General features: G+C 45.5%; 2 protein-coding genes across 4 annotated transcripts; one reads left to right on the top strand and one right to left on the bottom strand.

Moving 5' to 3' along the window:
- The first annotated feature begins 4,861 nt into the window (after positions 1 to 4,861).
- LOC117583480 (DBF4-type zinc finger-containing protein 2 homolog) lies at positions 4,862 to 5,833 on the top strand. 2 transcript variants are annotated; one of them, XM_034271790.1, is made up of 2 exons: positions 4,862 to 5,535; positions 5,584 to 5,833. In XM_034271790.1, exons 1-2 carry the CDS (start codon positions 4,912 to 4,914, stop codon positions 5,662 to 5,664), a joined length of 705 nt encoding a protein of 234 aa, XP_034127681.1. In that variant the 5' UTR covers positions 4,862 to 4,911; the 3' UTR covers positions 5,665 to 5,833. The 2 variants fall into 2 exon arrangements, with proteins under 2 accessions (XP_034127681.1, XP_034127680.1); XM_034271789.1 differs by having other exon boundaries at positions 4,862 to 5,833.
- A 2,681-nt stretch (positions 5,834 to 8,514) lies between these two features.
- Positions 8,515 to 15,428, bottom strand: LOC117582974. 2 transcript variants are annotated; one of them, XM_034271095.1, is made up of 2 exons: positions 14,470 to 15,428; positions 8,515 to 8,529 (listed from the first exon to the last, which is right to left on the bottom strand). In XM_034271095.1, the coding sequence occupies exons 1-2, from the start codon at positions 15,376 to 15,378 to the stop codon at positions 8,527 to 8,529; spliced, it is 912 nt and encodes a 303-aa protein (XP_034126986.1). In that variant the 5' UTR covers positions 15,379 to 15,428; the 3' UTR covers positions 8,515 to 8,526. The 2 variants fall into 2 exon arrangements, with proteins under 2 accessions (XP_034126986.1, XP_034126987.1); XM_034271096.1 differs by lacking the exon at positions 8,515 to 8,529 and having other exon boundaries at positions 14,467 to 15,428.
- Between the last annotated feature and the right edge of the window lie 8,189 nt (positions 15,429 to 23,617).

Below are 23,617 nucleotides of genomic sequence, written 5' to 3'. Positions count from 1 at the left end.
TCCGTCGGTTAGTTTGAATTGTCCCTAGTTATAGTTGTTGTTCGTCGTGATGCTTTGCGTCAGTGGCTGGATGGCAGCCTATTGTACGCTCGAGAGTGGAGAAAAAATTGACCAAAAGTGTAAAAAGAACTCAAAAAGTGGCCCCAAAAAGGGGGAGACATCCAAGACACCAGCTACGTGGTGAAAAGGAGACATGACACACACAAACAGGATGTGGGTGGGGATGGGAGGAGAGGAGATTAAGCCAAGTAGGAGGCTGCACCAGGAGCAGGACCTGTAGCAGCAGCAGCAGCAGCAGTTGGAGCTGCTACACCACTAACAAGAAACGTAACGATAACGAAAAACAAACTTTAAAAATTGGATTCTTCATTTGCATCGGCAAATCCAATCAAGCCAACGTAAAGACCTCAGCCAGACACATACACAACATAAAGCCGGGGTTGCAGCCAGTACCCAGCCAGACCAGTCCAGTTCGGTTGCCAATCCCACCAGTAGACCCCCAATGCTGTTCCACCGTGTCGGACGCGGTGGTTCCCTCCCACCGTTACGTATACGCCAGCAGAGCCGGGGCCTGAGTGGAACAAAGAATGAAGTAGAGAAAGAGCGCCTGTGAGCAGGCGAACAATAAATGAAAGGTGTGTGCCTCGTGTTTGTCCATACAGTTGACCATTGCTTATGGGGGGGTGGGGTTGGGGTTGTCCCACTCCCATTGCCATGCCCATTCCAGATCAGTTCCCCCAACGAACCAATTCGCCCCATCCGGCTGAAAATTGGTAACGATTTGTATTGGAGTGGTCCATGGACTATGGTCAAGCATAAAAGAGGCTGAGTCTCGTGAGGCTGGCTGCCGTTGTTGGTCATTGTGCACCGACTGCCGAATCTTGTTTAAAACTTTTTGTCTTTTCTTTTCCTTTTTTTTTCTCTGCTCTTTTTTGTGTTTTTTTTTTCAAGCTCTTCCTGGCATGGAGTGGGTGGGTGTAGAGCTCTGCGGCTGGCTGTGGCGATGATGCAATGTGGATGGGGAGGACACTGGGTAAATTTTCTTATTTGTATGCCTGGGCTCACCTGCCGTTATCCATCTGTCTTGTATCTTCATCAAGTTGGCCTGTATTAAGTCGCTTGTTGGTTTGCTTTTCCTGCCTCAGCTCCAGCTCCTTCTGCTGTTGTGCCATGTCCTTGCAACAACAACAACAACAGAAGCGACAACGTTGTGGCTTGCTTTTACCGTTGAGCTCTTGGCGGAGCTGTTCGAGGCTTCGGTTATTGATTGCATCGGCATACGTTTGCCATTTTATTACAAGCAAAAAAAAAGAGCAGCAGCAATGGAAAAAAACTGCATGGGGCACCGCCTCACTAGTGTTCTGTGTTTTTTGTTGTGTTTCGCCCCATTTTTGGTGCTCGTTAATTGCCTCAAAGCCAAACATTTGCGTCAGTCGAAAACCGCATCGACGTCGTGACAATGACAACGGCAACCGCCGCTTAAATTGCCCAAAACCGCGACAAGTGGCCGTGCCGTTACAGCTCTTCTCCTTATCCTTCTCTTTCGGTTAGAGTTGCGGCTATCCGCGGGACACGGACACGGACAAGGACACGAACGAACGAACGCGGACATAGTCCAATGGAGCGTATAAGAAAACCATTCATTAGCGCTTATCAAACGGCACAGACAGATCTGTCCCGCCAGCACCACCAACGACACCAATCAATGGTGTTTGATTTTAGCCCTAAACGCTCGATTTTTTCCCCACCATCTCAATGCGTGGCGGGATTTTTGCTACCCCGGCAATCGCTGACGTTTATTGTAAATGGCTGTCCAATGAAAATTGTTGTGGCCTATCAACGTCAGCGCGGTCACGGCCGGCCCGGCCGTGTGTCATTAGTCGTCCTGGAAAAAAACTTGTGTGTGTGTCGTGAAAAAAATATCTGCCATTTTTATCTGGGGCCATACACTATGCCTTTAGCCTTCCTCCTGTACCGCTCCTATCGCCACCCTGTTCGCTGTCTCCTGCGTCCTGTTGCTGCGGCTGTCGCTTGTTGCCATGCTTTAGTTTAATTGGCACTTGACAGAGTGACCGAAACAGCCAGGACAAAACAACAAGGAAAAGCTGCTGATGGTTTTGGCAGTGGTGTGGCTATGGGTATTGGGCATGGGGCAGTGTTATCAATCAAATTGACTTTAGGGGCCAAGCAGGGCGATGATGATGATTTTTTTAGATGTGTCAAGTATCTGTTGTAATTATGGGGGAATATCTCTTAATTGGCGGAGCTTTGTGAGGCTTTGGGTGTGTGTGTGTGAGCATTTAATTGTTTAATGAAGCCATAGCTTGGGGTATCCATTGCAAATGGGGATGGGAAATCGTAATCTACAAAGCAGTAAATCAAATCAATAAAAAATACATACAACCTGCAATTATCGAAGGCATCCTTCAGTTGCGTTTGTTTATCATTCGATTCCCCTCCTGCTGTCAGTAACTTCCTCAATCAGAGTTTCAAATGATTAGTACCCAGCCAGCAACAGCGAATGATGGAAGCGTTCATGTTTCGCCTGTGCCGCAAATTAAAGTCTGAGCAAGTCAAACAGCAAAAACGAAGCCCAAAAACTGACAGGCATTCTCGCTTATTGGCGCTGACAACACACTACAACCTAACGTATATGCCAGCCCTTCGCCAGTTTTGCAATTTTGGCCAGGGCCAGAATGTTGTTTTATTCGAATAATTAAAAGGAGCACACACACACACACACACACACGTTCAAAGCGGCACAGAGAGTGTGAGGGAAATGAGGATTGCCTGACTGTCTGTCTGTGGGCTGCAATGTTATCAGCGCCAAGGCTTACGGTAAAGGGAATTATGCATTGGTATTTGTAAATCTAATGTCCATGCAGAGCAGTGAAGCAGCCAGCAGCAGCAGGGCTCGGCCCAAGCCCCAACGGCCCAACCAGCCAACGAATTTATAACTGATTTCTGGTGATTTAGTTGCCTTGGCCAAATGCAATGAGTCGAGAAGGTTTCAGTCCCAGTTTCAGTTTCAGTTACATCTCCTGAACCCGCATACCCTTACCCCTACCAGTACCCCCACACCACCCCTGCAGCTTCATCTGTAGCTTTGGCTCTCCGCTTGGCCACTTATTATGCAAAATGCCGCACATGGACCCACCACGACCAGAGGCGACAGAGGGAGGAGTTGAGTCCAAAATGGTTTGGACATGTCATGACAGAGCGCGTCTCATTTATATTGCATGGCCGGAATGCCTGTGAGGCAGCTGAGGCAGACATACATAGATAGGAACCGAGTAGATAGAGCCATGATGGCGGCTCGGATTGTATCGTATCCCGATTGGATTGGTTGTCTCTCGCTCAGTGAGTGTGACTGTGACTGTGACTGTGCGTGTGTGTGTGTGTGTGTGGCAGGCTCACTTGAAATGCATTGAAATTCATGGCGAAAAAATGTGGCACAAGGCCGCGTGTCGGCATAAAAGTTAATTGAAATGCTATCAAAGCATATTCAATTAATTTAAATTAGTTCAGCGGCACAGAACTGAACAGAAAGCAGCGCAACGGGAAGCCTAGGGTGCCGTTCCGCCCAAGTTTCCTTCCCGCTTTCCACGAATCCAGTTTCCAGTTTGTTGGTAATGTTAATTATATTCGTCAAGGCTGCTGCTGCTGCTGCTGCTGCTGCTTTCCTCTGCCCAACCAACTAAATGGCAAAACCACTACCCATGACCCTTCACCGCTGGCTGGAGCTGAAGCTGAAGCTGATGCCGATGCCGCCTCCAGCGCCGTCGCCTGCCAATGATAAGCATCCAGGGGGCAGATACTCTTCCTAGGAAGAGCCACAAGGCCCGCCCATCCTATCCGCTCTCATTAATCAATTATTGCAAACAATTTATTGTCTTGTTTTTGAACGCTGACAAAAACAATAACCAGCGAAGCGCTCTGCCTCTCGGCAAAATATTTATTAAAAATAAATGCTTTGCGAAATGTTGTAATGTTAATGTAAAACAAATCGCCCAAAGCAACTGCCAGTCAGTCAAGCAATCAGCCGAGGCAGCAGCAGCAGTCCAACCATCCATCCATCCATCCATCCGTCAGTTAGTGTCGGTTCTGGCAACTCAAGCTTAATTTCGAATGTAATATAATATTGTTTATTTCACATGTCTCTTCGGTGGCTGTCAGCCTCCATTGACAATGTCAAAATTCCAATCAAAATGCAAATTAATAATAAACAAAAATGGTTTGCCATTTACTCTGCAGCTACGATCAAGTTAAATTTCAATTAGCTGTCACACAGCAAGACGGCTTTACAAATTAGAAAATTACAATACCCACTGAAGGGCTGCCAAAAGTGCAATTGTACAGAGGGAAAACCTCTTTGAAATGAGCCTGAGCCACGGGCCGTGGACTGACAAGCTTGTTAATCTATAATTTTGGGCTGCTATTTATATTACTGTGGTGGTAATTGTAAGGTTAAGTGATATCCCCCAACGACAGAGAGTGAGAAATCAATTTAATTTTGATGCAATATAATAATACTAATTAATTGGAAATTCTTCGGGTTCTCTGGAAAGAGGGAATAAACTCTCTAGAGTGAAAATTATTTGATACTCCGAATATATCCACACGGAAACATGACTACTGATACACATTAAAGACATTATAGACCCAAAATTATTTTGTATCTGTTAAATTTTACTTTTTCTAGTCCAAAAATCATTTTATTCCGCATCAAGTAGGCTTCAACATTCCAGTCACACGCTACTGGCCGAGGTATAGACAGCCACATCTCATTTCATTTTCAGTTTCGCTTCGACAAGTATCAAAATTTTATTACAAAATTTAGAAGCAAAATAAAATAAAAATTTGAATCGTCTCTTTTTTTCGAAATTGTTTGAAATTTGTTGATTTGACAAAATGTGTTCTCCTTGCGGACCGGGATGTGGACCCTGCGACCCCTGCTGTGGGCCCTTCGAGTGCTCCCCCAAGTGCTACAACTCGGCACAGCTGGAGGCCCTGCCGCAATGTGCACCGCGCATTCCGCCGCCCTTCCCCAAGTGCATCACCGTGCAGCAGCCACCTCGCATGATCTGCAAGAAGCGGGTCGTCTTCACCGAGAAGATTGTGCCAGAGCCGATGGTCGTTAACCGATGCAGGCAGATCACGATCCCCAAGGTGGTCGATGCCACGCGAGTCATCAAGGTGCCGAAGCTGATTTGGGTCTCGCAGATGGTGCGGGAGCCACGCGTCATCTACTACCCGTCGATGATACCGGACCCGTACGTCGTCTGCTACCCGAAGCGGGTCTGCGAGCCCAGGGAGGTGTGCCAGTCGATCCTTTGCCAGCCGAAGCCGCAGACGATCGACATCCCTCCTCCGAGGGAGTACTGCTGCTACCCCAATGGACCCATCAACTACAAGCCGAGCGCCGCCTGTCCGCCGTGCCCCATTGGACCCTGTGCCCCGGGCGGTGGATGCTGCCCCCTGCCGTGCTTCTCCACCAACCAGTATCCCATTGCCGAGGGCCGCTGTGGCCCTTGTGGTCCCTGTGGGCCCTGTGGTCCGTGCGGACCCTGCGGACCAGGATGCGGCCCCTGTGGACCTAGATGCGGACCCTGTGGCCCCTGCGGGCCAGGACCCTGTGGCTATGGTCCTTGCGGTCCTTGTTAAGCAACAAAACTGCAAGTCCTTGTGGATGCTCGAATCTTCTATCGAAATTGTTGGGTTCCAAGCAGCACGCTACCCGTTCCCCGAGTCCCTCTCGATCTCAACAATATTTACAATTGTCAATGTTTCGGAAATGCATTTGATTAAATAATTTGATGATATCGGGAAAAAATTCTTTTGACAATTTGATGAATATGTTCTGGTGGGTGGGGGGTCAGGCAACTGTCACATGAACTCAATTTCAGTCTGGTGGAAATCCAGACCCTACAGCGGGCGGAGATTCTCTTTGTCTGCCGCAATGTCAACGCATATAATTTCCACATTAATTCCGATTATATGAAATTCATTAACTTGGCGAAAAAACAATACAAATTAGTAATGGGGCGGGGTTCGAGGGTGTCCCGTCTGGACATACGTGTGTGTTGGGTGGAATCATAATGAAACGCCCACGGGGCAGAGGCGGCAACCAAAATGCACGAGTGCACGGCCCGTACATCCTGTCAATCCTCGTATACTTATGCGCATCCGGTTTGAAATGCACGCAAACAATGCAGACACACGAACACCCACAGATACACACAAATGCCATGGCAGTTGCATATACATTCCCAGCCGCATATCTGCATCTCTGCCGCTGTCTGTCCGACTGTCTGTCTGTCTGTCTGTCTGCTCCGCGCTGGTTGCCATTCGACCGGAAGAAATTATTGTTATTCGAATTGATCTGCCAGCAGTCTCTGCCTCTGTCTCTGTCGCTGCACTGCACTGCATTGCTGCTGCCGTTGCACTGTCGCTGCTGCCATTGCGGTTGCGATTTGGCCTAACGATAGGCTGCTGCTGGCTGGCTGCTGCCACCGAAGCGATATCTCAGTGGCCCGCCGGTTACTGCCAGCTCTCTGATAACGTCAACGCAGCAACGCAGTGGGTATCGAGCGCAGGTTTTTTTTTGTGCTGCCACAGTCTGCGTTATTTATTTGCGCTCACATATGCATAAATATCCTGATGGGAAAACCCGCGCACACTCCACCCCTACTGCTGCTTGCACAATAAATTGCAAAAATATTATTTTATCAACAATAATTAATTAAATGCACTTAATTGCGTGCCGCAGTCGCAGTCGCATTCGCAGTTGCAGTTGCCGTTGCAGTTTATTTTTGCTGTTTTTATACACTTTCAGAGGGTATTATCGGAAAAGGAAGCTCGTCAGTTATCTGGTGGAATCTTAGCACAGATCAAAAGCGAGAACGATAAAGATAAAATCCAACAAAGTTCCTCTTTAATTTCCAGAGTGTATCTGCAGCTTCGGTTCCCAGTTCTGTGCTTTCCTTCCCTGTTATTTATTTGGTGTTGGCTGTGTGTTTTTTTGTATCCCTCGGATGTCCCCCCTGCTCGACCTTGTTTTTCTGCAGCTGCAGCTGCAGCTGCTGCTCTTCCTGATGATGAGTGTACGAGGGCACTCGGTGGAACATGGTCATCTGCATCTGCATGCATATGCTTGAGCAGCGTTGTAAGTAGCCATGTAAGTGGACAAGTGGCCGTCGGGTAACAGTTGCCGCTTGCCGCTTGCCGTTTGCCGTTTGCCGTTGTTGCAACTGCAACTCCTCTCCCAATGCCAATCCCAATCCCCTCCCCACCCCTCCCGTACCGCACCGTGGCTGGCACTCTTCGCGATTTATGCGTATTTTTAAGTGGCATTAAGTGCGCGTTAACATCTTATGAAGCCAGCGCGGAGGCAAACCATAAATTATGTGCAGTAACATCACAACACAACAGCTGGAGGGACATTAAACGCCCAAAAAAAAAAAAACACCAAATGCTAATTGACGAGAGTTCGGACCAAGTGGTTGGTTTGGCTTTAAAAATGTGCAGCAAGGCAGCAACTTACGCGGCTAATTGGGACAACTGCCACCAGTGATGCTGACGCTGAGGCATCTGGTGGCTGCCATTTGCCCATTGGTATTTGCGGCTGGGTTGTTAATGAAGTTTGTAACTGTGGAAACATGGACATGCATCTGTGGCAAGAAGGAAATATTATGCATACGCAATGTTTGCCAGTTGTTTGTTCTGGCATACAACTTTTACACAAAATCCTGTTCTACCCCTGGACATTGTACGTTCTTTTGAACACATTTAGTCTCAAAAGTATCTGTATCTGTAGCTCTCTGCATGTGTGTGTGTGTGTTTTTGTATGGTAATTTACAATCCCTTTGCCTCCCCTCCCTGCCAGACCGCCCCTGCATGGGTAAATTGTTAAATTTATATACAAAAGAGAGAGAAACGTTGCAGCGCTGTAGCAGTGGCTGTGGCTGTGGCTGTGTGCTGCAACTGCCAAAGTAATTTGCGATAAGTGCGTCAGATTCTTTGGGGAATATTCGACCACATACAGTTGCCCCACAGCACTGTCACCCCACCACCAACACCCAACCACGACAATGATAATGCAACCACAACAACAAGTAAAGTAAAAGTAAAAAGTGAATATTTATTTCGAAATTTCGGTAGGACTGGTGCTGCTGCTTCTGCTGCTGCTGTTACTGCCCTCTGCCGATCTGTGGGCTAAGATTAAAGCAAAATTCCACTCCAGACCACGACAAAATTAAGTTTAGCTACGCTTTGATTAAAGGATACGAACGCTGTGCTGCAGGAACGTTTCGGGATGAAATTTCAATTGCATTTACTACATGCATGTGGGGGAAAAAAAGAGGTAAAAATAATGCTCTTGTGCTCAATTATGGATAGACAGTGCGTTACGGAAGTGTATGAACAAAGGGGAAACAGTTTACAGAACAATAAATAGTTTTTTTGTATCAATTTGTATTAATATTTCCCACTGACTTCCCAAAAAATTCTTAAATTATTCCAAAATATTCATTTGTGCCTTACACACATGAAACGCACTGTGCTGAATATGCCCAAAGGGCATTGGCAATCAGGCGGGCTCTTGGCCGGCGTAAAGATGGAGAGCTGCTCAAAAATCCCGAATACATTTCATTTGTGGCTTGTCCTGCTGGCCACACAGTCGCCCGCTCCCTCTCTCTCTCTCTCTCTTTGCCTTCCGCCGTAAATAAGTCACAAGTGTATGTATTCCGTAAGTATATGAAACAAAAAGGCAATTTGTATTTCAACTTTTCTGCGTGTCCCTGCTCCCCACCCCATGCCTCCTTACCACGCATTGCTGTAATAATAAATTGCATAAAAGTATGCAATGAAAATAAAAATGCCAGTGCGTAATTAATGAGTCAAGGTGGTGTCATATGGTGCTTACCCATACATACATACATACATACATACATACACTATGTAGAGAGAGGCACACACAGATGAGAGAGAGACATGCGATGACTTTGCTGTACATTGCGTGTTAAGTCGCGTATTTCATGGCGTTTATTTATTATGCACAAAGTGCCATCGCGTATGCCGCCGCGTAGCTGGAAGCATTCTCCACCAAAATTATTGACTCAATTTGTAAGCTTGCATACAGAGAGACACACACACTCGCACTCACTCCAGAGACACGTACGTGTGTAAGCCTCGCAGGCGCGTTAATTGCTTATGGGGCGCACATTATTCAGCTGTCATTTGGCGGCAGCAAACGCGCTGAAGCTGTCGCTGTCGCTGGCAACTCTGGCCAAAAGCACAGAAGAAATGGCCAAAGTTGCGGCTTTGGCAAACAATTAGGCAGCTAATTTTCAGGCGGCTCTGGCAGGACGACAGGCAGGCAGGCAGGCCGAAAAGGCTGGAACGCGACCTAATCCTGTCTGCTGTCATGCTGAGAGAGAGAGAGGGAGAGGAACAAAGGAGGCAGAGTTAGAGACAGAAGCGTTGTCAGTCAGCCAAGCCTCGAGAGCAGCGGCACCAACAGCGAGAAGATAGAATTTGGTATGAAATTTGGGCCAGCAGCTAAATCACTGCCAAATCCTTTTGACAAATACGCACACAAGGACACGCAGACACACACGACTAAGCTGCTGACTGGTGCCTGCTGAGCTGAAAGGAAACGGAAACGGAACACACACACACACACACACACACACACACAAAATATGGCAAGATATTCAAAAGGCATTCTAGATCGAGATAAATGCACTCTGAAGCTGTAGCTGGTACGAGTGCCAGGCGCCTGTCAACACCGAAAACTAAAAAGGTGACAAGGACAAAGCGGCCACGCAACGCATTTAGGAGCCCAACTCCCCACCTCTCCTGGAGCCTTCTGGTTTAGGAGGCAGATGCCACAGCACAGCACATGGCAGCTGTCATGCGTGTGCCATGAAATGGCTCCGATTTCTGCGGCGCTGCTGCTGCTGCTGCAACGCTGCGGATCCTGCGGCTTATGGCTAAGTGGCGCAAGTTGCAGCGCTGCATACGCGAGGCGCATCAATCAGGCAAAGGCATCCACGACGAAGCCGTCTCCTGTCAGCCTTAATTTACGCGCATTCACGCTGCTGCCTCCTCCTCCTCCGTCTCGTGCCACGGCAAATGGCAAACAAAAGACTTAGACACAAGAGCGGGGGAACATGTAGCAGGCGGGTAAGTTAAGGTACAAGATAGACAGACAGCCCGTCACAAATCGTTTTGATTTTTCGCACACACGTGACTGATTCGCTACGGACTACGGGAATCCAGACTTCGGTGCATTAAAGGCGGAGACGCCGAGTCTTCTTCCGCTGATTTGGCGTCTGACAGAAATCTCAGCAAAAAAAGATGAAGCGCTGATGCAGCAAAAGAAACAACCTCCTGCAGGAGTAAATGAACGGTGCAGAGGCAGTGGCAGACTGCAAATGATTTGAGTCATGGCTGTGGCAAATTCATCTTGAAAGTGTCGCCTGAATGCTTTCAGACTATTATTAAAGTTTGTGGGAGACAGTGCTCTCTCTCATTAACATTAAAACACACACTAATTTAATTTCAAACATTAACCCATTGCTGCGCTGTGAGCTAATTTCTGTGCAACATTTTCCCCCAACTAATTTGAAACATTTTTGCAACATTTCTAATTAATTCAATAAAAAATCATATCTAGGGGTGGTATGACGTACTTGTGCTAACAAAATCAATTCCTTTGCCTTTGCAGGTGATCATTAGATTTGGTGGCAAGTCGCAAACGATTCGCAAACGTGTTTACTACATTGAATCGATGCTATTATGGCATGGAATTGAATTATAATAACTGTTTCTGTGTTGTCAGCGTTGCTTCAACATTGCAGGTGCGTGTGTGGTGTGTGTATGGCTTTGTGTATCTGTGTGAGCATCAATAATGTGTGTATCTGTGGACTACAACAATGTGTAGCACGTATCGATGTGTGTGGTGTGCTGGCTGTCTGTTGCCTGGCAAGTACGTGACAGACGCAGTTTGGCGCGATTAAATTTCGTTTATGATTATATTTTGCTACAAACACAATGGCCAACACACACACACATACACATACAGACACTGTCATAAACACACAATCCACGTGTATGAGCAGACAGGACAGCAGCCGCTTTGTATTGAAGTGAAAATGGTTAACAATTGTGGCGAGTAGAATGGAAACAATAAGTCATTGAAGCATGGCTGCTGCTGCTGCTGCTGCTGTTGTTGCCTCTGCTGCTCCTGCTGCTGATGGATTTTCCCTATTAAACGTTAACTAAACAACCATTTTTAATTGAATTTTAATTAAATCAGCCGGAGTGTATGAGTATCTGAGTGCTGAGTATCTGCTCCACTCCACAATATCCCTCAGATTAACCGCACTTTATGCAAATGGGTCGGGTCGGGTACTCTCAACCTCAACACTTCCTTACAATCTCAAACACTTTTGTGCTTCAATGAACCACTTGAACTGCACCTCAAAGTGCTGCCCACTCCACTGCACTCTTGCCCCTCGCTTCATGGCCGCCTTCTCCAGTGGCAGTGGGGAACCTCTCGGTGCCTTCCGTCAGTAGTCGTTTGGCCGGAGCTGACATTAAATATCATTTCATCTGACGCTTATTGCTTATTGCGTTCGGGGGATGCCCTGCTCTTACACATAATATGGAATTAATAACAATCATACGCCACGTTGCCCCGTCTGCCAACCCGTTGCCATTCGCCGCTGACAGGAGGAGCGCATTTGGGTCTATAAGTTCAGCTCGCGCAAGACTTCTAAAACTGTCAGAAATTGCAGTAAAATTACACAGAGCAGAGCACAGCACCAGGCATCGAAGGAGTAGGAGCGGCAGGCGCTGGAGCGCAGCTGCCAGAATGCTTATTAAAATATAAATATGCTAAAACAAAAAGCGCGTGAGAACGCCAAATGGATGAAGAAGGCAAAAAACAGCACAAACAGAAAGCAACACGGTGCAGAGCAAAAGGCAACATAGGGCAGCGGCAGACCATGGTCAGAGCAGAGCCCAGAACAGTCCGAAACCAAGGCAGAACCCAACAGAAAAAGAGGAAGCCAGTGCCAGTGCCAGAGCAAGAGCTCTCCTTGCCTAGGCCAAAGTTAAAAAACTAAAGTTTTATACTATAAAATAATTTCAACTACTTGAAATAAGCACGCGCCATTGAGGGGTGAGGAGATCTCAAGTACGAGTACATAGGATGGGGGTAATATTCGCACACACAAACATACACACAAACAACAGAAAAAGGAACAAGGGCGAGTACAAAAATGTACTAGAAAACACAACTAAAGTGGAAATTTCATGCGCGCAGTGGAAACTTTAGCACTTTTCCTACCCTACCCAACCAATGGCCGTCTCCCTTGGGGGGCGAACCCTGACAACCAACCAACCAACAAACCATTCCAAAGGGAGGGCCAAGGCAGAAACTTCTTCTTGGCAAACAATGCACAGTTATTCTTTTGGGCGAATTTCGGACCAAGGTTATTTCGATATGCATTAAGGCGGGTTACTCGGGTACTGGACCCCAGCAATGGAATCTGCGTTCAGAAAATAATGCGCTCACAAATTGAAAAGCAAAAAAAAATGGGTAACTTTTAAGGCACGAAGCTTTAGATACCCTAACATTTAAGGGCATAAAGAGAGGAGACGATGTGCGATTATGCAAATATTTGCTACAATAAACTTTCTGTCGAAAAACCAATAGAAGCCTAAGCTAGACCTACGCGCAGTTATATTCATTATATTCGCTTGAGTTTCTGTAGATCATTTTTTTAATTTTTATTTTCCTTTTACAGTCACTGTTCATTTACCTATTCTCTGAAATTGTCATTAAAAATGTAGCTATGTATATAGATTTGTATAGAAAAAAGAATCCCTTTTTATCTGCTAAATAAATTAAATAAATAGAGAGTATTCCTGAGTAGTACAAAGCAAACGAGAGAGAGCCTTGGCTTATGCATTTTTGATGTACCTCACAGTGGAAGGGGATCTGGCCTGAAGAGTCGTGCGGAGGGTTACTTGGCCCTGGTAATCATTCGATTTTCATTAGGAAATGCACACAAAGAATACAAACTCTATGCGTATGTTCCTGTTCCTGTGCCTTTGCCTCCACCTCAATCTGCATTTGAGGCGCAATTAGACAAACATTTCATCGGAGGGGGGGCAGGCGATAGGCGGTAGACAATAAGCAACAACTCCAACAATCAATCAATTAGCCAATTAGTCGGCAAACTCAACACGCTCATCAATTCCCATGCAAAACTAACTAATTTGCGCACACAGCTAATCAAATTTAATTAAGACATCCAGTAAATATCGTGGCATACCATTACGCATAAGCCTATGCCTACGCCTACTTCTATGCCTATTCCTACTCCTTTTGCTACCGCCTATCCAACTATCTATACGTCCATCTGTTGTCTGTTTGATTTACCAGTGAAATATGGTCTTGGTACACGGAAGCCCCAAACCAAACACTACGCCAAAACTCTCCACAGCTCAATGTAACATTTTCGGTTATCATTGCAAATGCGTGGCTGGGTTTGGTTCCGTTTGGAGGCCTAAAAGCGTGCACAGCAAAAAGGCTTACCTTCAGACAATGCGTGCCACGCCCCGGAGCCTTCATCGAGCTGTGCTTTTGTTCAACTTTTGTTCACTTTGAATCCCAATGCCGTTCCGTACCGTACCGTAACGTACCTGTGCCAACTGCACAGACAAACACACACACGAGTCTATGTGGCAAATCGGACCTACGGCCATTTTAGAATTGTGTTTTTTTGCTGTTGCTGCTGTTGCCAACTTGTTAGCTGTTTATTTGCGCATTAAAGACCCCAACTACTGCCTGCCAGCGTCCTACCGAAAAAGCCAAGCAATTCCTCCTGTATACTGTTTGCATTCCGACTTGGTTACCCCCGGGATCCGGATACGGGCCCGTGCGTTCAGATAATCAACTAAACACTTCATTATTTCGTCGGTGGGTGGAGTGTGGGATAGCTGTTGCTGTTCTGCTGCAAATTGTTTTACCAATGCGTTCCGGAACCGGGAGGTGAGTGAGGATTTCACGCGAAAATCCGCTGGTTTGTTTCGCGCATTTTCTATGCACGCGTTTTCCTGCTGCTTTTTTTTAATTGAATGATAAAACATCGTTCCACACTGCCTATTCTGATCCGCAGTCAGAGGCATTAATTTAGATTAGCGTACGAAAAAGTGCGGGCTCTTCCCCTCTTTGATGTGTTTGGGTGTGAGTGTGTAAATAAGTAGTTGTTGAAAGGTCCCGCCCCGCAATTTGAATGAGATTGCATACATTAGATAGAAGGGATAGCAAAAGGTGCAGAGAGAGGGCAAACTTGCCTAATAGCCAAAGTTATATTGAATTTAGGAAAGCGATAAATAAGAGATAGATATTAACTGCAGAGAATCCCACATATTATTATTAAATAAACACTTTTAATTTGCATAAATAGAGCCCACGGGAAAGATCACAATCTTGCGCCGATCATTCAGCAGCAAGGACTCGTAGTGATAGCCACGGCTCATGTGGGCACTGTGCCGACGGCACTCGAAGGTGCGCTTGATGGGCTCCATGTCCACATCGAAGCAATTAATTTTGAATGTATCGACATTGATCACGGCCACCAAATCGTACATACTGGACACTCGCTCGTTCCAAATGCTAACCGAGGCAATGGGCAGGGATTCCTTGTGATAAACGAGGGTCGCCTCGAGTGGTGTGCGGAAGATGTGCATCGTTACGATGCCAGTGGGACCAACGCCCAGATAATGGTGGGGCACGTCGCGTACAATCATGGGCGAGGCATTGGCGGGCACATTGTCCGGATTTCCAACCACAATCTTTGCTTTTAGCAATGCCAATTTGCTGAGAGTGCGTAAATAGTTTGGGTGATTGGCCACACGGGGATCCAATGGCTGCAGAAGATCGACAATGCGATTGCAGAGCTCCTCCACAATGTTCTCCTGCACCAAGACCGTGGCAACGGCATCCAGGGCAAAGGGATTCTGCAGAGAGCAAACCAAATGGTGAAGTGCACTATTGAGATCGCCATCCTCGAAAATAATCATCAGGCAAGGCGCGTTCCAGGCATATTTCACTTCCTTTACTTCGGTTTCCGCTACAACCGCCTCCACTTCGGATATCACTTCCGACTTGACTTCGACTTGCCCATCTTCCTGCTCTGTATATTTCTTTTCGTATTTTACAGTCGCTCCTGGCAAGCCCTTGCCATCGTCCCAGACATCTGGCAATCGAATCTTATCATCCCTCGCGTAGGGTAAATGGTGCACCACCATATCGTAGGTTATGATTGGTTTGAAGACCATTTGCAGTGCCCTTTCAGCCATACTCTAAACGTTCAAATTTTCAAAAATATAAATGGAAATAATTGCTACTATTTTGCATACAAAAATAAATGACAGAAAAACTATGGAATACATTATGGAATTACGCAAAACTATTGCTGGCCAGCAATCAATTCCTGTTCCAATCACTCCCGCTATCAATAAAATGCAATCGAATTGCACAAAAACCACTCTGAAAATTATTTTGACAATGCATCGACCGCTAAGGTTAATGTACGCAAAATATTACCCAAAAGCACCGCCCCCCACTTCACTCCGAACTCGCGCAAGTGTTAAACAAACTGTGGCCGTGCACATTTAATAGAATAATGCAACAGCAACAACAACAACAAAAACATCCCATAATATTTGTGGAAAATTTGTGCAAATTCTCAAATCACATACCGAAAATGATAATAAACAATGGCCACCGCATGGCACAGGCAAATGCAGTGGCAGGTGGCAAGTGGCGAGTGGCACAGTACATAAAGCGGAATAACAATAAGCAGCAACAAAATATGCGAAATTTTCAATGCTGAATGCTGCCACATCTGCTTCGGGGAGTACAAATCAAAGAGTGGGGTCTACGTACGTAATGAACGAAATATCTGCTGAAGCTTTAATTGAAAATTTGCCACAATTTCGGTAATATTTAAGTGAGTATTAGAAGCCCCTCAACGGTCAATTTGTTCACGTATCGCCCTGCGCTTGTAGCGTTGCATGCGTCGCATCTGTGTGGCATCCAGCACAAACTCCTGATAGTTATCGAAGATAGCTCCCTCAACCTCGGGCTGTACGTCTGCGGATCTATAGCGATACCCGGCATGGCGAGCTGCTGCCATGGCCAAGCGGCCCTCCCGTTCACGACGCTCACGAGCCAACTGCCGAGCAGAGGGCGGCACCGATTTAGCTCTAGATTTTGATTTGGGTTTCATTGTCTTTGGAAAGTCTGGGAATTTATGGAATATGAAAGTGGGAATTAGACAACACGCAAATCGCCTGCCAAGACCACAACGCCAGACCGGGCCTTAGTGTAATTTTCTGCAACTGGTTTTGGGGTATTGTTCCTCTCTGGCAAATAAATATTAATGAAATGCATTTCATCAGCTACACCAAAGTACAAAATGTGGGCGGAGTTAACTCTTGACTTTACTTCATAACATTTCAAATGCAATTACGTTCAGCATTTGTCGCACTGCCTTTTGGTTTTTGTGCTCAAGAACGAGACGAGCCAGAGTCGGGCCCAAGTCCCTTGTCATCTAATTGACAAATGAATGACTTGATTTTCCCTGACAGCAGTTGATTCGATGCGGCAGTCGGAACAGACGAGGATCCTGAGCCAGGACACAAGCATTTTACACTCATTAAGTTTAATTACATATTTTGCAGTACGGACCCAACGCATTCCATCAAGCTGCAGGACTGCAGGACTGCAGCACTTGCAGATGGATGAATATTGTCGCTCTCTCTCTGTTGAGGCGAACAATAGAGCTGGAGCTGGAGCTGCTTTACTCTGCTTAATTAATTCTCTACCATGCCTACTCCCTGGCCTGGAGTTTTGTCACAGATGAAAGCATCTTCACACACACAAATACATGCCTAAGCCTAAACTGCAGCTTCATGGCAAAATTTACTCATGTTAATATCTATTTTTGGTATTGCTTTGACTCTCGTCTCTTCGTTCTTTGAACTGTGTACTGTGATTTGTTTTGTTGCTCATTAATAACCATAAATTAACCGAATGATTTAATTATTTGTTGGCAGCAATTAATTATCCTTAAGCTGATCGATTGGCAGGCTGAACTGTCAATATTTCAACCCTTTTCAGAGTACACATTATTTGCAATCAAACTTCAGACTCAATCTAAAAAATCATTAACCATACATTTGAAGGGAAAACTTTTGGAGACAAAAACCTGCAACGGGGACGAACTCTCCTCACACCGTTTTAGATCGTAAAAACCGATGCTCGTTAGAGGCAAAGGTTTATGCGTTTTATTACATGACCCACCCAAGCTCCCCTGTACTGGGAGGCATCGCAATCTTAGTGCCGCTTTTGGTGTGTCGTCTCCTGGCGCACGTAAAACCAAATCAGGCAAAATGGACTGGGTGGAGTGGTGCGGCCTTACACAAATTCTAGATTTTTATCCAGACCGAGCTGCATGATTGCATTTTATGTTTGTCTTAATTTTTTATGTCTACTTTGCGAGTGTGCGAAGCCATAAATAAAGCAACAATCAATTTTCATCCGCACTCTTGTGCGACATTCCCAATGTGTGTTGTGTGTGTCTCTCTGTGTGTGTGTGTGTGTGTGTGTGAATGTGTGTTTGTGAATGTGGGGACACGCAACTTGAGTCGTAAAAAAAAGAATAGGGAGCAAAAGGAGCAACCGAATTGTAATCGTATATTTTAACATAATATTATTGCACACACAGATGCGAACAAAATGGGCATTTCCATTCGCACCACTCCACAATACACTTCACAACAGCTCAAACCATCCAAATACTTTACACTTTCCGATCCACTCTGAGCCACCCACTCACTTAAACATCATTAAATATGAAAATTCATCTGCAATTTATCAATTATTTATTTATGGCCATGTTCCTTTTTGCATTTTACGCATGTGTTAATGAATAATTTTCTCGTATTTTTTTTAGCCCATTTTTTGGGCTCCTGTTTTCCCTTAACCCATTGTGCGTGACGTGACGGCTGTTCGTGTGTGTGTGTGTGTGTGTGTTGCCGTTCAATCAATTCGAATTCGAATTCGCTTTTGCATTTTTATTGCACTTTGGCGCATTGAAAGAGAAAGGAAGAGAACACAGCTCCAGAACGTGGATGAGTACGAGCACTCCTCAAATGTTGCACATTAATGCGTTGGAAAATGTTCATTGTTGTTTGTGCGGCGGCTGATTTTTCTTTTTTACTGCACAAAAGAGCAGCAAATTGCATGTGCGACGAATGTGCGAAGACAGCAGCTGTCCAGACAGACAGAGACAGAGTCCAAGCAGCAGCCAATCCACCAAATCCTCCCGTCCGAACCGGATCAAACCAAGCTCCCGTTGTCGAGGACCAACGCAAAATGTGCAGCTTTGTTGCATCGCTGTTGTATACCCTTTTTGAGGATTTTTTTCTATGATTCTTATAAGCTGTTTGCAGTCTTCTAAAACCAATTGTAATGTTTCAGAAGCCAATGGGCTAATCTGAATCAAGAAGTTCAAATGATATTTGTCGATTATTTTTAGCGTAAATTTGGAATATTTTCGAACAAGTTTTTAACTGAAAAGCGAATTCCATCTGCAAGGGTATGTAAGTCTTCGGTGAAGCCATTCTACCTCGTTTTTCCTTCTTGTATCTGTCTGTATGTGGGGGAGTGCGTCAGCGCGGCATTTTTCAATCAAAATACACACAATTTGCAATTTAAATGTTGATTTCGTTAATGCGGAGAATAACCCATTGGAATGCACACATATGGCCAGTCTCGGGCCTTGGGTCGGCTTTGTTATTGAACTGAAATGAATAGTTTATGCAGAGAGTCTGTCCACGTGTACGTTATGCGTGGGGGTATGCTTTGTGTGTATGTGTGTGGTTCAGAGAGTTTTGGATAAGTGGCCCCCGCGAAATTCCCTGCCTGGCTGCGTGTTATGACGAAGATGAAATGTAAATTGCACAGCGAATGAAATCAATTTTAATGCGAAATTCCATTGCATACATATACGACGACGAATGCTTATTAAGCATTCATTAAAACCAAAAACAAAATGAACCGCATGCCACGGCATCGTGCCATAAATTGTGAGAAAACTGCGGCCAGGATAAGCGGCTTATCAGCGCCCACAGGAGCAGAGTGCAGAAGGCTCTCGGTGAATGCAAAATTAAGTGTCGTACAAATTACATTCAAATCCACCTGAATCGGGTGTATTCGGTGCATGAATTAATACTCACATTATTGCAACATTATCAAATAATGTACAAATACCTTTTGGCATTCATTTTATTATTAAAACAAATTTAATTGTTATACCTTTTTAAGAGAGAAATGAATCAAGAAGGGGAAATTGTAGTTAGCTATGTACATATATGGAAATTAGCCGCACTTTCGAATATATTCGAGAGCCAACGATTTGATTGCTTGGCTCTGATTATTGCCTTTATGTATCTTTAAATTTACTGATAATACATTTGATTGAAATGCCATGGACCCTTAGAAATTCTGTGTAGTTGGAACCCAATTCGCTCTCTGTAGAATCCGTAAGGCATATTTATTCCAAATATGCCACCAAAGTCCTGCCAGCCTTCAGTGCTGTGACCATTATTCGATTGTGAGAAAACTATTCATCCCAGTGCAATTATTACTCAGAGCTCTCTCTCTCTCTCTCTCTCTCTCTCTCTCTCTCTCTCTGGTATGCACCACAGCACAGGCCATTTGACAAGTTGCAGCTGCCTCAACGTTCCCTGGGATCCGACGCTTGCCAAAACCACGCAACTTGACGCCGCGACTCCGCGGGCAAGTGAGAGTGTACGTCGGGGACTCGTCGCTTGTCCCTGTCTTTGTCGTTCAGGCCATCAGCCAGTCAGGCAGCAAATGAGCAAAGGGGAAAATTACATTTGGGGCAAGGCAAGCGTTGCCGTTGCTGGGCTGGCGTGAGGCATCAGCAAAAACGGGTCGCATCCATTGCATTGGCATGCATTACAGGGAGGGGGAGAGAGTGTAGGGCGGGCCACAAGTTTTTTTTCGACTTTTTCCAGCCAGCCCAGCCAGCCAGCCATCGAGTGCAAATTAAAGCGAACAGCGCACGAGGTTAATTTCACATGCATTTCACTGGCAATCAGTGCGTGCTCCACTCAACTGGTAATGCTGCTAGTAGTGGGTAGCGGTGCCCCCTGGCTACAGCACTACCACTGGCACTGTCACTAGCTGAGGGTTCCGGTGGTGCGGTGATGGCGATGGTGCTGTTGGTGGCACTTAGCTCAAGCTACTTACACTGCGCTTTGACTGGCTGATGACTAGGATGGTGGGGAGGACTGGTCACCCAACTCTCGTCGTGCCCTAATCCGAAACTCATTTCCATCTTTCCTCCCTCTCCACGCTCAGTTTGGGGTAGGAAACGAAACTCTATCAAGGGCCCAAAGTGCAGCACTGTGCCGTGCCGTGCCGTGCCGAGCCGTGCAGTCCGCCCCGAAAGTTTCTTCTTAGCCTGCGGTTGAGATAATTGCGTGTAACAGGTGTGAAAGACGGAATTTACAATGGAGATAGTGCTTGAGAGTGCTTGAAAGTGCTGAAGAGTGCAGCAGTCTGCGTTTCCGGCGACAGTACAAATTAAGTTGAAGTTGTTGGGCTGGCGTTGTGGGTGGGACTTTCGGGGCATATCTTAATGGAAATTATTATTCATGCGCATTACGCGACACGCGCTATCTGCGACTCGACCAGGATTCGTGGCATCTACATATCTTCAATTCATTTGGTCCCCCCTTTTTAATTATCCCACAGCCAAAAGGCAGAGAGAGAGAGAGAGATACTCGCACACTCAAAAAACTTTATAGCTTATGCGTTTTTAGTGTCCTTTGGTCCTGCTTTGCCATGTACCGTGTACCGTGTACCGTGTGCTCTGTGTGTGTGTGTCCCCGGCACTACATTCTCATTAGGCCCGGCCCGGCCCGGTACGGCACGACACGGCCTGGCTGTTAGGTGAAAAGAAGAAACGAAGAAAAATTGCTTTAGACTGTATGCCACTCCCCTCCCTTTTTTTTGGGGGGGGTTTTTGCCGTATCTTGTGGGATACACGCACTGCGCAGGGTCCAATTAAATTATTGCCAGGGTCTGTGTCGGAGCTAATAGAATAAGAAATCTTCTTTCTGCCAGCAAACGCAAAAAGCATATGTTAATTTGGTGTTGCCTTCAGAGAGGTAGCGAGAGAGAGAGAAACACTGTGCTGGGCTAGAATATCCTCGGCTCATTAGGATGTCCTTGCCTTGCCAAACACTTGAAAGGGAATTTTTAATCCAAGCCTGTGAGTAATCTATGGTGGGGGTGCGCAGATGGGTGCCGGGTAGGGGCAAACTTTGCCATTATGTAAATGTGTAAATGTGCATTGCCGCTCCAACAAATCGCAACAACTGTTAATGTTAATTATATTATATTTTCCACACACACACACACACACACACACACACACACACACACACACACACACACACACACAAAAGGAGCCCAAACCCCTGGCCAGGCTGAAACTTTCGAGCCCTTTTAATGATCTTGCTCTGAAGAAACGAAACAAATAAAAGGTAAAACTTTGCCAAGACCCGCAGCTTTTGTGCAGCTGAATGCGAAGGTTCCTCCACAAGGTCAGGCCACCCCCCCCCCAGCAGGCAATCATTCAGAGACAACTGCAGTCATTTACTGGTAATCATAAGTTGGGATAGTCTACACCTCCATCATTAATTTGGGGATGCAGCGACTTGGGTGAATCTGGTTGCAGGAGAGGAAAGTGTGGCTGCTGCCGCTGCACACGCATTTCATGCAAATGAAACATAATGAAATTGTAAAAGTTAGTCTCACCAAAAGATACAATTTACATTTCTCGCACAGACAATGGATGGGGTGGCAGCCAAAGCAGAGGATAAGGTGCAGCACTTTCAGGAGAAAAGGTGTCAGGAGGAAAGCTGCCAGAGCAAAAGGTGCCGTGGCAACCGGCAAAAACTTTGACATTTTTATGTGGTTTTGCGATTTGCTTAGAAATTGTCTTTAGCGTGGCAAGCGTACTTGACATTTAAACGTGTCGCAAACACATTTCCCCCGACAAGTTTATACTACGATTTGGCTTGCCAGTGCCATGGAAAACTTTTTGTATTTGTAGATGCAAATATCCACTGACAGTTTGAGATGCATTGGAGCATGTGGTGCGCAGCATCCGCGAAGAGCATCGCATCCCAAATGCTTAGCGAAGGTATCCATGGGAAATTGAAGAACGTGTTCAGAATGAGAGTGTTCATTCAAACAATGTAAAGCGGTTTTTGGGTAAAAACTTAATGGAGTAACATATATTTTGGCTCTAAAATGCAGAAATAAATACTTGGGAGCTAGAAGTGTCGTAATTTGGGATATACTATCGAGAGATTTTTCAAACTAAACAACATTAAAACAATAAAAAACATCTAAAAGAACCGAATACATTTTCTTGTATTTATTTCCATCTGGTAATTTGCTTCGTTTTTGTGTATTAAGACAACATAAGGACACCTGGGTCAAGCTTCATGGTTTTGAATGTTATATTTTGCCTTTTCCCTTGACAGCATAAGCTTTTGGTTATGCTTGGGGTTTTTGACTGGATAAATCTATTTTAATTGCATTTTTCAACAGAGGCCCTTTTGCCCGTAAAGACACAGAGAGAGAGAGAGAGAGAGAGAGAGAGAGTGTGTGTGTTTCCTGGCTGTAGTTTATTAAGTTTGTGCATCAGACGCGCCAGCAGTTTATTGGCTTTCCACACCATTTGGCAGGTTAATATAATTTCCCGATTACTGCCGAACTACATTGAAAATTAATATGTTGGCGTGCACGCGAAGTGCCGATGCAAATGTTGCGCTATTAATTGCAAATAAATATAATAATATTTAACATTTGACTGGCAAAAGGATATGTGCATGCCCATACCCAAATATTCGCATAAAGGAATATGCCAGGCGCACATTTAATACTTGAATTCGGTTGGCGGCAGGGGCAGAGGGGCAGGAAAGCCCGTTGCCGACTCGATATATTGCTTAATATCCGTTTCAATTTCGAGGCTGCACTTTATTCTGTATTATGGCGCATAAATAAAATCACAGCCAAGAGGCCAAAAATGTCGGATGTCTGAGCGGACAGCAGCTGAAAGTGAAGCTATAGCTGTGGCCTGCACCGGGACCATTCCCGACTCCGAGTTGGTATCATAATACAGTGCGAGAAATGCTGCACAAAAATACATATATAATTTTTTTTTGGGGTACAGTTGCACAATTTATTGTCGCATGCAATTAGGCGGACTCGTAAATTCTCCAAGACTGTCGCAACGCACACGAAAATAAATAAAATTAAAGAACAGCAGCGAAAGGGGTTCGTGGAAAAGCGAAGCCCAAGAAATTTATTTTAAGGAAACTATAATTCATAATTTGCTGCCACTGCCAGTGGCTGCTCTGCTCTTGCTCCTGCTACTCCTGGTATTTATGAGCAATTGCCGGGACGTGGCAAAGATTCACTAAAGGA

The sequence above is a fragment of the Drosophila guanche genome, unplaced genomic scaffold (genome assembly GCF_900245975.1).
Source record: "Drosophila guanche unplaced genomic scaffold, DGUA_6, whole genome shotgun sequence".
Taxonomy (NCBI): domain Eukaryota; kingdom Metazoa; phylum Arthropoda; class Insecta; order Diptera; family Drosophilidae; genus Drosophila; species Drosophila guanche.
This window is presented reverse-complemented; position numbering and strand designations above follow the sequence as displayed.